General features: G+C 45.8%; 1 protein-coding gene across 1 annotated transcript; it reads left to right on the plus strand.

The window, feature by feature from the left end:
* Positions 1 to 7,910: 7,910 nt before the first annotated feature.
* On the plus strand, positions 7,911 to 11,037 carry LOC123044096 (glucan endo-1,3-beta-glucosidase 4). Its single transcript, XM_044466737.1, has 5 exons — positions 7,911 to 8,211; positions 9,457 to 9,581; positions 10,074 to 10,370; positions 10,482 to 10,509; positions 10,593 to 11,037. The coding sequence occupies exons 2-5, from the start codon at positions 9,506 to 9,508 to the stop codon at positions 10,726 to 10,728; spliced, it is 537 nt and encodes a 178-aa protein (XP_044322672.1). The 5' UTR covers positions 7,911 to 8,211; positions 9,457 to 9,505; the 3' UTR covers positions 10,729 to 11,037.
* Positions 11,038 to 15,466: the final 4,429 nt, after the last annotated feature.

Below are 15,466 nucleotides of genomic sequence, written 5' to 3' on the forward strand. Positions count from 1 at the left end.
TATTTTGATGAGATGTATGTTGTCTTTTCCTCTAGTGGTGTTATGTGAATGTCGACTACATGAAACTTCACCATTATTTGGGCCTAGAGGAAGGCATGTGGAAGTAATAAGTAGATGATGGGTTGCTAGAGTGACAAAAGCTTAAACCCTAGTTTATGCGTTGCTTCATTAGGGGCTGATATGGATCCATATGTTTAATGCTGTGGTTAGGTTTACCTTAATACTTCTTTTGTAGTTGTGGATGCTTGCAATAGGGGTTAATCATAAGTGGGATGCTTGTCCAAGTTAGGCCAGTACCCAAGTACCGGTCCACCCACATATCAAATTATCAAAGTACCGAACGCGAATCATATGAACGTGGTGAAAACTAGCTTGACGATAATTCCCAATGTGTCCTCGGGAGCTCCTTTATCATTATTAGAAATTGTCCAGGCTTATCCTTTGCTACATAAAGGATTGGGACACCTTGCTGCACTTTGTTTACTTTACTTACTTGTTACTTGTTACTGTTTATCTTATCACAAAACTACCTATCACCTACAATTTCAGTGCTTGCAGAGAAAACCTTACTGAAAACCGCTTATCATTTCCTTCTGTTCCTCGTTGGGTTCGACACTCTTACTTATCAAAAGGACTACGATAGATTCCCTACACTTGTGGGTCATCAATAAGCCGGTGGTACTTCTTATAGTGATTAAAATGCTCTTGAGGACACATAGGAATATCGCCAAGTTACTTTCACCACGATTCATTGATTTACCGTTCATTGCCTTGATAAGTGCTATGCGGGTGGACCGGAGCTAAGGTATTGTTATTTCTTGAACAAATACCTACTTATGATTATACCCTCCATGCAAGAATCCACAAATACAAGAGAAGTAATTAAGATAAATCTAACCATAACATTAGACATGTGGATAAAAACAACCCCTCACAGAATAACTCATAAACTGGAGTTTAGGTTTCTATCACTCTCGCAACTCATCAGCTACAAACTAAGTCCACGATGCCTCCCCTAGGCCCAAGCATGGTAAAGTTTCACGTAGTCGATGTTCACATAACACCACTAAAGGAAGAACAACAAAACATAATATCAAAACATTGAACGATGACCAACTTCACATGATTACTAATCGCAAGACTTCTCCCATGCCCTCAAGAACAAATAGAACTACTCACAAATCATCATAATGATCATGATCAGTGGGTATAAATATATTATTAACAATCTGAGCATAATAATCCTCCACCAATTAAACAACAAGCATCAACTACAAGATGTAATCAACACTACTAGCACCCCAAGTACGAATATGAGGTTTGATACTAAGATTAAACACAAGAGATGAACTAGGGTTTGGAGATGAGATGGTGTTGATGAAGATGACGATCCCCACAATGATGGGAGTGTTGGTGATGATGAAGGCTTTGATTTTCCCCTCCTGGAGGGAAGTTTCCCTGCAGAATAAAGTGCTCCTGCCCTGGTGTCACCACGAGACGATGGCGGAAAGTGCTGAACTTTGATCTTTATTTTTTCAAGGGAAAATGAGAATTTATGGCCAAAGCGCATCGGGAGACGAGCTACCAGGGCCCCACATGTACACATGGCGCGACCAGGGGGTGGTCGCGCCACCTGTCCACATGGTTGGCATGTGGCCCCCTCTAGCACTTCTTCGCTCCAATATTTTTTAATTCCAAAATAATTTGCCAAAAACTATGCCTCATTTTGAGCTCTAGAGAATTGCCTTTTTCTATTGATTTTCCAGGTTAGATTCCAGCTACCGGTAATCCCCCTCTCTTGGTGTAACTTGCATTTTAAGAGATAAATGGCATTAGAATTGCATCATGATACGTCTCCAACGTATCTATAATTTTTTTATTATTCGATGCTGTTATATTATCATTCTTGGATGTTTCACAATCATTTTATAGCAACTTTATATCATTTTTGGGACTAACCTATTGACATAGTGCCCAGTGCCAATTGCTAATTTTTTTGCTTGTTTTTTACTACGCAGAATATCAGTACCGAACGGAGTCCAAACGCAGCGAAACTTTTTGGAGAATTTTTCTGGACCAGAAGACACATGTTGGGCCAAAGAAGTACCAGAGGGGGGCTCCGAGGGGAGCACAACTCACAAGGACGCGCCTGGGCCCAGGCGCGCCCAGGTGGGTTGTGCCCACCTCGGCCGCCTCTCGCACCGCCTCTTTGCTCTATAAATACCCCGAAAATCCAAAAACCCTAGGGGAGTCGACGAAACACAATTCAAGCCGCTGCAAGTTCTAGAACCACAAGATCGAATCTTGACAACATCACGAAGGGGTTCATCATCCTCATTGGTGCCTCTCCGATGATGCGTGAGTAGTTCATTGTAGACCTACGAGTCCGTAGGCAGTAGCTAGATGGCTTACTCTCTCTCTCTCTCTCTCTCTCTCTCTCTCTCTCTCGATTCTCAATACAATGGTCTCTTGGAGATCTATTTGATGTAACTCTTTTTGCGGTGTGTTAATTTGTTGGGATCCGATGAACTTTGAGTTTATGATCAGATCTATATTTTTATCCATGAAAGTTATTTGAGTCTTCGTTTGATCTCTTGTATGCATGATTACTTATATATGTGGGGCGCCCCTGGCTGCCTCCCCTCTCCCCCACCTATATATGTGTGGGGGGCGCCCCTAGCACACAACAGACAATTGTTAGCCATGTGCGGCGGCCCCTCCACCGTTTACTCCCACGGTCATATCTTCGTAGTGCTTAGGCAAAACCCTACGCGGATCACTTCACCGTCACCACACCATCGTGCTGAGGAACTCATATACTACCTCAACGTCTTGCTGGATCAAGAAGGCAAGGGACGTCACCGAGTTGAACGTGTGCAGAACTTAGAGGTGCCATACATTCGGTACTTGATCGTTCAGAGCTAGAAGAAGTCCGACTACATCAACCGCGTTGTCAAACGCTTCTTCTTACGGTCTACGAGGGTACGTAGACATACTCTCCTCCTTGTTGCTATGCATCCCCTAGATAGATCTTGCGTGAACATAGGAATTTTTTTAATTGCATGCTACGTTACCCAACACTATTTGCATCTATCAAATTATATCTTTACCAATCTTTTACCCGCGAGGGATTGACAACCCCTCTTACGCGTCAAGTTGCAAGTATTTGTTCTTTGTGTTAGATACCGTTTACATAGTGTTGCTTGGTTCTCCTACTGGTTCAATGACCTTGGTTTCATCACTAAGGGAAATGCCTACCGTAGCTGTGCTGCATCATCCCTTCCTCTTCGGGGAAAAACTGACGCGGACACGAGCCATCAAGAAAGGATTTCTAGTCCCGTTGACGGGGAGACATCATCAACATCTATCAGGTTCCTAATCACAAATTTCATCTCCTAGCAATTTACATTATTTGCCATTTGCCTCTCGTTTTCATCTCCCACTTCACAAAAATTTGTCGTTTTATTCGCCATCTTTTTCGTTCGCCGTTTTCTCGTCAGATCTGTTTTTGTGTGCAATCTTGTTTGCGTAGTCACGATGACTCAAGAAAACACCAAGTTGTGTGATATTTCTAACACCAATAATAATGATTTTATTAGCACTCCGATTGCTACTACCACCACTAGTGCGGAATCTTGTGATATTAATGCCGCTTTGTTGAATCTCATTATGAAAGATCAGTTTTCCGGTACTCCTAATGAGGATGTTGCATCCCATCATAACACATTTGTAGAATTATGCGATATTCAAAAGAAAAAAGATGTGGACAAGGCTATTGTGAAGTTGGAATTATTTTTGTTTTCTTTGCGAGATCCTGCAAAAATTTGGTTTTTGTTCTTTGCCTCGCAATAGTATTGATTCTTGGGACAAGTGCAAAGATGCTTTTATTACTAAGTATTTTCCGCCCGCAAAAAATATTTCCCTTAGAACCTAGATCATGAATTTTAATCAACTTGAGCATGAACATGTTGCGCAATCTTGGTAAAGAATGAAATTGATGCTAAGAAATTGTCCTACTCATGGTTTAAATCTTTGGACGATCATACCAAAATTTTATGCCGGATTGAATTTTGTTTCTAGAAATCTTTTAGATTCCGCCGCGGGTGGTATTTTTATGGAAATTACTTTGGGTGAAGCTACTAAATTGCCTGATAATATTATGGCAAATTATTCACAATGGCACACCGAAAGAGCACCTACTAATAAGAAAGTTAATTCGGTTGAAGAAATCTCTACTTTGAGTGAAAAATTTGATGCTCTTACGAAATTGGTTGCTAATAAAAGTGCTCCTATTGCCCTGGGGGTAGGCGCGCCCCCTGAGCTTGTGGCTCCTGGGTGGCCCCCCTCTGGTATATCCTTACTTTTTATATATTCCATAAAAAAATATCCCGTAAATTTTCAGGTCAATCCGATTTCTGCACAAAAACAACACCATGGCAATTCTGCTGAAAATCGCGTCAGTCCGGGTTAGTTTCATTCACATCATGCAAATTAGAGTCCAAAACAAGAGCAAAAGCGTTTGGAAAAGTAGATATGACGGAGATGTATCAATAATATAGGAAGTTTCATCGCATTTTATGATACAGAGCCGCCGTCACCTCCTATTCTTCATCGCGAGGCCATATCTGGAGTCCGTTCGGGGCTCCGGAGAGGGGGATCTTCCGTATTCGTCATCATCAACCATCCTCCATCACCAATTTCATGATCGTCACCGCCGGGAGTGAGTAATTCCTTCATAGGCTTGCCTCCACACTATCCACTTCCCGAAGAATGTTGAGCTCCATCTTTGTGATTTCCTCCCCACATAAACTCCAGTGTTTCTGGAAAAATGAGCCAAGGGATAAAACCCCATGTATAAATTCCTCCTCTTCCTATCATGAAAATGCTCGTGCTCCGTTGCATCCTGCTGCTTTTGCACCTGCGCCATCGCCATCGCTGTCGCACCGCTGCCCCAACCCCTCTTCTCCAACCCCCTTCTCGACGTCAAGGACCAACAGTCGCCGCACCAACACCATCGTATGTTGGTCGGAGCAGTCACATCACATCGCTACCGCAACCCGTCTTCTCCAACTCCCTCTCAATGTCAATGACTAAAAGCCACCGCAGCAGCACCGCCGTATGTCGGGTGGAGCCATCACCGACATCGCCATCAGGGCAGCCACAGCCGTCGTCATCATCGTCATCACTGCTCTCTATTTCTGACGCAAGCAACGACATTGTTCTGCTTCTGCAAGCTTTGCGCTCGAGTTTGAGCTCCCTGTCTGGCCAACACCATCGGCCCCTCCTCTCCCCATCATGTAGTATGCGTGAACTTAGTCGATCTAGTTTTGGTGCACTGCACCCCCGAGAGATGATCACCAAGTGCTTCAATAAAAATAATGGTATTGTGCCTACGCCTGTGCGTGATGAATGCCTTGTGTTTGTGTTTAAGTACTACAATTAAGCAATGATTGTTTGCATTTATTGTTTGTGGAGTACAATAGCATTTTTTGATTTAGCAAGGCGAAAATTCATGAAGCCAAACTGACTAAAAAACCACAAATACATGAACACATGAAGCGAGCATATTAGGAGAGAAATCAAGTTGGGAAATTTTTGAAGCAGCTGAGTGCTTATTGCACAAAAGTCGAGAGGGACACTAAGAATGTGACGCAAACAAATTATATAAGTACTTGACTATGATTTTTATTCAATATTGATTATCAAACTGTCCAATGCAGTTGTGAAATCACAAGTGCCACACAGAATTGCTAATTTCCCTTTGACGTCTTTCTGTATTTTGTGATTGCTTGCAAGTGCAACCTTCCTTCAAATGAATATCTATGAAAACAAAAGTTGGGGGTTTCTCAGTTTTGTCATGTTGGTGGTTTCAGTTGCTTCCGTTGAAGCCCTCATATTGTGAGTTGCTCACCTTTGGAGTTTTGCCTCTCTGTTATCTCTTGAAGTATGTGTCACGCTTGACAACAATGGCGCAGCTTCACTAGGGCAAAGGGGGGCTATGCCCCCCCCCCCAATATCTTGTAGTAATTATGTGAAATACCATTAATTTTTAAGTTATATTTTAGAAGATTAACAAAGTTTAAGCAGGCTTTGTCCTTTTGGCCCCTTCAACTCTGCTTTGCCCCCTCAATAACCTCTATCAAGCCCCGCAACTACTTGATAACCTCCCCTTCTTTGCTTGTGAAGCCTTGTTTAGTAGCCATGGAACCTGTGATGCATCATCCATCCATCCTAGAATAAGCTTTTGATCTTTAGGAGGTTGATCTTTGCGTTGTGGTGTAATCACGTACTTCATGTTTTGTGTCTTGAATGTACTTGCTTGGGCAATAAATAAGGCAAAAGATTAACTGTCGCTGCCATATGGCTAAACGATCTAAAACCTCTTCTTCTCCTAAAAAAAGAATCTAATTTCTATACACATCCACAAGGAACTCCCACAAAAGATAGAAGTAGGATCTACCACCTACACTAGGGGTCTACTTGGATAGTTGTCTAAACTTAGAGACTTTTATGAGATTGGCAAGAGAAATTGGTAGACAACCAATTGGTAGTTAATTTGTTAGGTCTGTCAAATGTTGGCATGCCAAATATTGACAACAAACCAAGTAGCCTCTAGTTGTGCAATCGTGACCTGGTGACCAGGTGCTGAGTTGTTGCTTACGTGGAACATTCCATGTTACTAATTCTCATGCTCCTTTTCACCAATATATTGTCGAAATATAGTTTTTACTGCTGAAACTGATGTGAAATTTAATTAAATTGTGACTGTCGATCCAGTTTGGAGTTTGGCGGAGAGAGAAAAGTAGGCTATCAAAAACTGCTTGATGTGATTAGGCGTGGTGGAATCGATGGATATCCAAGTGCCCAGGATTGTAGCTTGTGAGAAAATTCCTTCATGCGAACATGAGAAATGTTACCAGTGAGCGGAAGCTTCATGAAAGCTCTCTCATAGTGACTTTACTGGCAGAGTTGCCATATCTGCGGCCTCGTGTCATGCTTGCCACGCTTGAAGAAACCAATGGTGGCGGTGGCTAGGGTTGGTGTCGGCCTGCCTGGCGGGCAAGAGGAAGAAGTGGACTAGGAATGAAGTGATGAGGCGATCCTCAACAGGCAACAACATGCTTGCCATTAAAAAGAATGGGCGTGGACTGCTTTCTATGATTGATGGCGGGCCCGAGCGCACTCTTTGAATTTAATAGAATAGGTAATGGTTGGTTTGGTGACAAATGCACGCACCGAGACGGACACCAATCAGACATGTGCACGCTCGTCTCGTGTTCGTGTGGATGTAAATCGGGTACGAATTTAAGATAGAGATGCATCCAGACGGACACGAGGCGAAAATATTGGGTCGACGCGTTAGGCCGTGATTTTTGGCCGCTTGGACCCAAACAGACAGAAGTGCACCAAATGCGTCGTCACGTTGGAGTTAGCCTAAATAAACTGAGGTAGGTTAGGAACACTACATCCTGTAGCGACTCAAGCGATGGAGATGGAAAGCTCCAGAATGGCGTGTGCCCACTCCGATCCCCGCGACAGTCCACAGAATGCCGCACTCGATCGGGACGCCGTTCGTGGTCGATGTGGTAGTACCAACGACCCCTGCCACTACCTTCCCTCCACATCTCAAACAAACACTCCATTGACACGCCGAACAGTACGAGAGATAATTGACAAGATGCAACAGGCGTGACGAACTTTGTAGACCGAAAAGCTCCGCCTGCTTTTGGTGCTACAATCTCCACCCACGAGCTCCGTACCACGAGAGATAAATAAATTAGACGACACAAGAGGCGTGGCGAGCATGGCAGCACGAAAATCTTCACCCACGTATCATAAAAATGAAATATTTTTTCAAGGAAAAAACACATAAATAATTTAATTATGCATGTCAAGTACTGAGATTACGCACAGCTTTGCATATCATGGGAGCTTTTCGTGCTGAGATTCTCTTCCAAGGGGCTCCATCCGATTTCGTCCCGTAATATCCGATTGATTGGAGCGAGATAAATCCCAATTACCCCTCTCCGTAAATACTTTGTACTCTACCAAATAAAAAGGCAGTCTACGACTTTTCCTTTTTAGGCCGTGCTTGCGTCCTTCAGAGTTCAGACTCAGGAGGGTCCAGAGCTTCCGTCGTCCCCCAGGAAGAGCGAGGAGCAGGAATTCACCGCTCTCGCCACCAAACCGGCGATTCGGTGGCCGATCAAGGTACGCTCTCTCCACGATTTCCCCTGCTTCTCGTAGATGCTCTCATGTTCCTGTTCTTCGGATTAGGTTTCCCTGCTCCGCCCTCTGAACAAAAACATGATTTTTCTCTTGTTCGCTGTAGATGATACCTCTAGGGCGCGTGGCGTCAGTGCCTTCTTTCCTCCGATTGGAGTCTCTCTCTCTCTCTCTCTCTCTCTCTCTCTCTCATCGAATTCGAGTTCTTGCACCCCTTGTGCGGATTTCTTCTGACGGCCGTCGCTGATTTCCCCCAAAAGTATCAGTGAAGTGTTCTCAACGACATGATCCAGCTTAGTATTTAGGTTCAGGCTTCATGGCACTTGTTGGTTTTTCTCTGTTTTCCACTTCAGGTTTCAGCCCACAGCTAAGCGAATTTCAACTTATAGTACTTGTCTGCCACCGTTTGATTCCTTAATCCTTTGAATGAATGAAGGAAACCGATCATCTTTTTCATTAGATTAGATGGCATAAACTTACTCCCTCCGTTCGGAATTACTTGTCTCGGAAATGGATGTATCTAGAACTAGTTCTAGATACATCCATTTCCGAGACAAGTAATTCCGAACGGAGGGAGTATTTGTTAATTTGTAAGGCTTTGAATTGCGGCAATTTCAATCATGCTTGTGCTCTTGCCAAGGATAGCGGTTGGTGAATGGTTGCCCCCATGCCGTCATCCTAGTCTTCACCATACACAAAGTTTAAGGACTTTGGAAGGATATCCAATCCAAGTCGTCACACATAAAGTTAAGGACTTTGGGTGGATATTCAATGAATAATTCGGCAGCTTCGGGTTTTTTTTTCCGAAAAGGGTGAACTTCGTTCTAGAAATAATAATTCGAGTATCCTGTAGCTAGATGGTCCAGGTTCACCAATCATCCCTAGCCCTATTCTTTTGCAGCGACCGATTATCATTTAGCAGCTACGCATCTCGCAGTTATATCGCTAGTTTTCACTCCATGTTTTCAAACATACATCACAAATTAAGTTCGTGCCGACAATACCTTTCTGTTTGTCAATTGTGCCGACAAACCATTGCGATTGGACAGCGATTAATGTGTCAGATTATCAGAAACATCGCGTCTGACCGACCGCGACGCGCCTCGCTATCTCCCCTTCTCCTCCACACCACACGTCTCCTGCTGAAACATCCGTTTATTTATGTCGAGAATACGCAGTTCGGAAGTACAGTGCTGAACTACTGATGCTTACATCTCTGAATTTTGGCAGGTGTTCGTGGAGGAGGATCATACAAGTCGATTGATCGGACGCTGGGAAGATGTTGACCAGAAGACTGCAGCAAGGATGCAGCAGCGCTCTTCTGCTCGCGTTCCTCCTCGTCGCCAACGCGTCAGGTAGTACATGCGCATTGTCTAGCGTTTGCTTTCGGCTGGTTCGGTGGTCGCTCGCTTTCTACTCCCTCCGTTCGGAACTACTTGTCACGAAAATGGATGTATCCAGACGTATTTTAGTTCTAGATACATCCATTTCCGAGACAAGTAATTCCGAACGGAGGGAGTACTTTCCATTATTCAGATTCCTTCCTAGTGTGACCTTGAAATGCATCGCCATGAAAGTGTAGACTGTAGGGTAGATGTCCTGGACAACTTTTATATATATTCTGCGAACAAACGCATTCTGGCTTGCGGTTGCTCCGCGATCATTTTCAGGCCTTGATCCCTTGTGAAAATGGCCATACTGCATTTTCGTGTAGCGTAGAACCGCATTTTTGCACGGAGACTGTAATAAAGCTGAAAATTATCTTTGTACTCCACTACTTAACAAGTGAACGAAATATTTCAGCATGCATGCACCAATTTTTGCGATTTCTGCATTGCGATTTGCAGGCACCTTCTCTGAAGAGCAAGAAGCTGAGGGGAGCAAGAGGCGGTCGCTGGCGACGGGGCAGTTCTGCGTGGCAAAGCAGGGCGCGGACCCGACGGCGCTGCAGACTGGGCTCAACTACGCGTGCGGCCCCGGCCACGCCGACTGCGGCCCGATCCAGCCCGGCGGCAAGTGCTACAAGGCCAACGACCTGCCGGGGCTCGCCTCCTACGCCTACAACGACTACTACCAGCGCAACGCCGCCTCCGGCGCCAGCTGCAACTTCAGCGGCACCGCCATGACCACCCAAAACGACCCCAGTAAGCACCACCCTACTCCTCCCTCCCCTCCCACACCCACGCACGATCTTTTTCTTCTTGTTGTTCCCGGCGGGCTCTGATTCTTCCCTCCCTGTGGCTCCTCGTTTGCAGGCTCGGGGCAGTGCGTCTTCGCGGGAAGGTGAGCGTGTATCTTCGATGTGCATGCATGGCGCGCCACTGTATCGAAGTTCACAACTGACATGTGTAAACGTTCACGTGCAGCTCCATGTCGGGAGGCTCCAACGGCACGACGCCGGCGGCGAGCGCCCCTACCAGCCTCTTCCCGCCGTCGACCTTCACGCCGGGCTTCGGAGGGGGCCCCACCAGCTCCTTGACCCCTCTGGGGGACGACGCGTGACAGCGTCATGGCCGGCGCTCGCCGGGCGCTCTGCGTGCTGCTGCTCCTGCTGCCGCTCTTCTTCTTCTGATCCATGCCTCCGCTCCACTGTAAATTCTACTCCATGGCATGGCATTCGTTGCATTTTACTACTAGAGAATATTACTATCAGGTTACATGAGAGGGAGGAGCTCTAGACTCTAGAGTGTTATCATCTTTACATGTTTTTGTTCTTCACAAGTGAACCATCACTGGGTGTACATGTCAGGTCGGATCTTCTATAAACCAAACTATATTATATACTATAAAGGATGTTTTTTGTCAAGAAAACTTTCGATCTATTCATTTTCAATCATGACAGTACAACAAACATCAGAAATAATGAAAATTACATCCAGATCCATAGACCACCTAGCGACGACTACAAGAACTGAAGCGAGCCCAAGGCATGACGCCGTCATCGCCCCTCCCTCGCCGGAGTCGGGCACAACTTGTTAGTGGACAGTCGGAAAGTCGTCGTGCTAAGGTCTCATAGGACAAGCACATCAGAACAACAACAGCCGCCGATGAAGAATAACGTAGATCAAAATGATCCAACCGAAGACACACGAACATAGACGAACAACAATCAGATCCGAGCAAATCCACCGAGGATAGATCCGCCGGGGACACACCTCCACACACACCCACCAACGATGCTAAACGCATCATCAAAATGAGGGCTAGGCGGGAAAACTTTTATTCCATTTTCAGGGAGTCTCGTCTTCCTGAGCAGGACACAAACCCTAATAAAACTCAAAAGAACGATTAACAACGGAGCCCTCTCACTGGCTCTTGCCAAGATCCACCGCGCCCCCTTCGCCCTACGGCCACTGGAGACGAAGTGGACCTGCGGTAGCGCCGGCGAGAGGCATGAACCCTACCTTTTTCTGGAAGAGGAGGAGGCGGCCGTGTGAGGGATCGATTGCAGACTCGTGGTTGCACAAAAAAGGATGTTTTTTCCTTTTGAAAACCTAGGCACTTGCCCGACTTTAGCCAACTGAAACCCTTACGGTTTAGAAGGTTCTAATATATGTTCATGGAAATAGCGAAAACAAACAGGGAAAGGAGGTCCAAGACGCTCCGCGCCACATACAACGAACAATATAGACCCTCACTAGGGCCAACTGCTCAACAGCCCACACACACGCGATGCAAACTCAACACGGGCCTTGGCTCAACAATCAAAGCACACACCGCACAAAGAAGGAAAGTGTCGATCAATCATCATGGCCATGGCTCCCCTACTTGAGCACCCTAGCCTGGATGCAAAGGTGTCGAATGAAGCCGGCAATGGTCGACGAGTCTTGAGTCTTGCCTGGTGGTTTCCATAATTGCATAGAAATAGTCATTTTATATAGTCAATCACTAGTACTTCCTCTCTCTCAATTTACAGGGCGTGTGCGTATCCCTAGGTCATCAATTTGACCAACGTAATACAAGTCATATATTACAAAAAATATATTAATATAAACTTCAGATGTTCTATTCTCAAAAGGTATAACTTTTGTGTTATATAGTTTATATTTGGGTGATAAAATTGGCAACCTAGGTATACGCGCAGGACTTGTAAACTTAAACGGAGGTAGTACATAAGGTCGGTGCTCGGGGTCGATGAACAGTACTCCCGAGCACTCACGTTGATGTCGGAGAGAATTGAAAGGATCGATATAGTTGACTAGAGGGGGGGGGTGAATAGGCAACTAACAATTTTTAGCTTTTCTTTACCAAATTAAACTTTGCATCAAAGTAGGTTGTCTAGATATGCAACTAGGTGAGCAACCTATATGATGCAACAACAACAAGCACACAAGCAAGCAAGGGATACAGCACAATATAAGCTTGCACAAGTAAAGGTGAGAGATAACTAAGAGTGGAGCCGGTGGAGACGATGGTGTGTTACCGAAGTTCCTTCCCTTTGAGAGGAAGTACGTCTCCATTGGAGCGGTGTGGAGGCACAATGCTCCCCAAGAAGCCACTAGGGCCACCGTATTCTCATCACGCCCTCACACAATGCGAGATGTCGTGATTCCACTATTGGTGCCCTTGGAGGCGGCGATCGAACATTTACAAACAAGGTTGGGACAATCTCCACAACTTAATTGGAGGCTCCCAACGACACCACGAAGCTTCACACAATGGAATATGGCTCCGCGGTGACCTCAACCGTCTAGGGTGCTCAAACACCCAGGAGTAACAAGATCCGTGAGAGATTAGTAGGGGAATCAAATTTCTCTTGGTGGAAGTGTAAATCGGGGCCTTCTCAACCAATCCCTAGAGAATCAACAAGTTTGATTGGCTAGGGAGAGAAATCGGGTGAAATTGAAGCTTTGAGCAACAATGGAGCTTGGGAGGGAAGAGGTGGTCAACTTGGGTAAGAAGACCCCCCTTATATAGAGAGAGGAAAGATCCAACCGTTACCCACTAGCTCAGCCCGCGACATGCGGTACTACCGCACCGACTTGCGGTACTACCGCTCCCGCGGCAGAGACCAGACGAGGCCATGTTGCGTTAAAGCAACGAGCGGTACTACCGCACGTCCTTGCAGTACTACCGCCAGGCATGGTTCGACTAGGCTGGGAAGGCACGGACTAATAAAATTACATCTGTGGCTACTTCCATTGTGTTTTGATCCATGCAAAAATCCGGCACGGTGCTACCGCACACAAGGAGCGATACTACCGCATAGAGTGCGGATGTAAAAAATTACTTCCATCCCTACTTCCGCGCATGTCACTGTGCTGGGCTAGAGGCCACGGTACTACCGCGCCTGAGGAGAGGTACTACCGCACAGCACAGTACTACCACTTCCCTGGCCGGTACTACCGTGGGCCACTGTGGTACTACTACTCCCTTGAGTAGTACTACCGCATGCCGCAGCACAATAGCACTTGGAGTCCTTCATTTTGTAGAGACACGAATAAACGGTCGGTGCTCCAAAGAAGCAAAGGAAAGGTGGTGCACAGGGACAAACGTGTACATGTTGATTCCACCCTAACCTTTCCGAAGCGGACCCCCTCTTAATAGTATGGCTTTGCTACGACTCAAATCCACCAAAAAAAACGTAGAGAAATGTCGTCTTCTCTAGGCTTCGAGGGGCACTGAATCGTCTTGTGCCTAGACATGAGATATCTGAAATGCTCAATGCACACGATTAGTACGCAAATGCATTGTCATCAATCATCAAAACAACATAGGGAGAAATATGCCCTTACAATCTCCCCCTTTTTGGTGGATTGATGACAATACGGGATTTGCACATAAGGATATAAAACTGAACATAAGCAACCCCAACATCTATAAAATATAGACAGGCTCCCCGTATATGTGTGCACTCTATAGATATGTTTTGGACTGCACGACACACATACTGGGATCAACACTCCCCCTATATTTTATAGACAAGGCATTCCTTGCAACAATATAACTGACACTAAGCATGAAGGCAAGGTAATGTATATGAGCATAAAGGAAAAGGGCACAAGATCACATAAGCTCACAAACTACTAAGCATAATATACGATAAGATAAGCTTGAGTGCATATGTCTCACACCATATGATAGTCTCGGGGACTCACACGAACACAAACGCAAACCAACAAAGCAAAGCAACACGAACGAAGGTCCAATGAAATGAAAACAAAGAGACACGACTCGCAAATCCTACACTCTCTCCCCCTTTGGCATCGAGACACCAAAAAGGCAGAGAGGACACCTACAACACAAGTGGTAGCTTCCTCTGTAGAGATAACCCAACAATCTCCTCATCGGTCTCAGCAGCGGGAATGGACTCCTCCTCTGCTCGGTCCACTGATAGCCCTTCTTCGTCATCCAGTCAGCCTCAGGAGTGATGTTCTTCTCTGACCCGCTCTCCACGATCTCGCTAAACGTCCTCAAGACCCTCTTATCGCGCTGGCGACTCTCCTTCTAAGAAACATTTGTCTTGTACTACCCCTTGGCCTGCATGCAGAACAGAGCCTTCATCTTTGCCTTTAGCTTCTTAGCCCAAGAGGGCTCCGCAGATGGAGGAGCGTACCCCGCAGAACTGTCCTCAGCCTCCTCCTCAATCTCGTCCTCATCAACATTCATCCTAGTAGCCTCTGCCTTAGCCCGGGTAGTGGTATTGGCCCACTTGTTCTTCTGACGCAGCTTGATAGGCTCGTGGCGAACCCAGTTTGGAGCAGAAAAGTCTTCATCTGGAAAGTGCTTCTCCCAAGTCTTCGAGATCAAGAAGTGCAGGTATGGACCATAGATGGGAACTTTGTGATTGTAGACTGCAAACCGGAGCTCAACCCACATGATATGGGAGATGTCCAGAGGTTGGGTAACTTGACGATGTGCCTCCTCACAAAGCAGCATCATATCCACGAGATAAGCATGCACCTTATCCTTGCCACCAATGCGCGGAAAGAGAGTGTTGCGGAAGATTTGATGCATGACGTCAAGGAAAGGGTTGAGTACCCAAGACTGCGTGCCATTGGCTAACTTCTTCTCCACAAGGAACAGTTGAAGCTTGTTCTTGTTGGCGGACTCTGGGTTGCCGTGAGGGCGGATACCAACGGGCACATTGAGCCCCTCATCACGAACATGCAACATCTCCATGAATTCCTTCCACTTAGCAGACATCCTCTTCCCATTGGTCATCCAAGTCATAGTCCGCCCCTCATCCGTGTGGAAGTGGACGGAAGCAAAGAACTCAGACACGATCTCCGGGTCAAAG

Source organism: Triticum aestivum, chromosome 2B (genome assembly GCF_018294505.1).
Source record: "Triticum aestivum cultivar Chinese Spring chromosome 2B, IWGSC CS RefSeq v2.1, whole genome shotgun sequence".
NCBI classification, from domain to species: domain Eukaryota; kingdom Viridiplantae; phylum Streptophyta; class Magnoliopsida; order Poales; family Poaceae; genus Triticum; species Triticum aestivum.

Bases quoted from the DNA above. Each gene is read 5' to 3' on its own strand.
- LOC123044096 (XM_044466737.1), top strand. From the start codon at position 9,506: ATGTTGACCAGAAGACTGCAGCAAGGATGCAGCAGCGCTCTTCTGCTC. The intron at 9,582-10,073 runs GTAGTACATGCG...TGCGATTTGCAG, and splicing joins CCTCGTCGCCAACGCGTCAG to GCACCTTCTCTGAAGAGCAA. The intron at 10,371-10,481 runs GTAAGCACCACC...CCTCGTTTGCAG, and splicing joins GACCACCCAAAACGACCCCA to GCTCGGGGCAGTGCGTCTTC.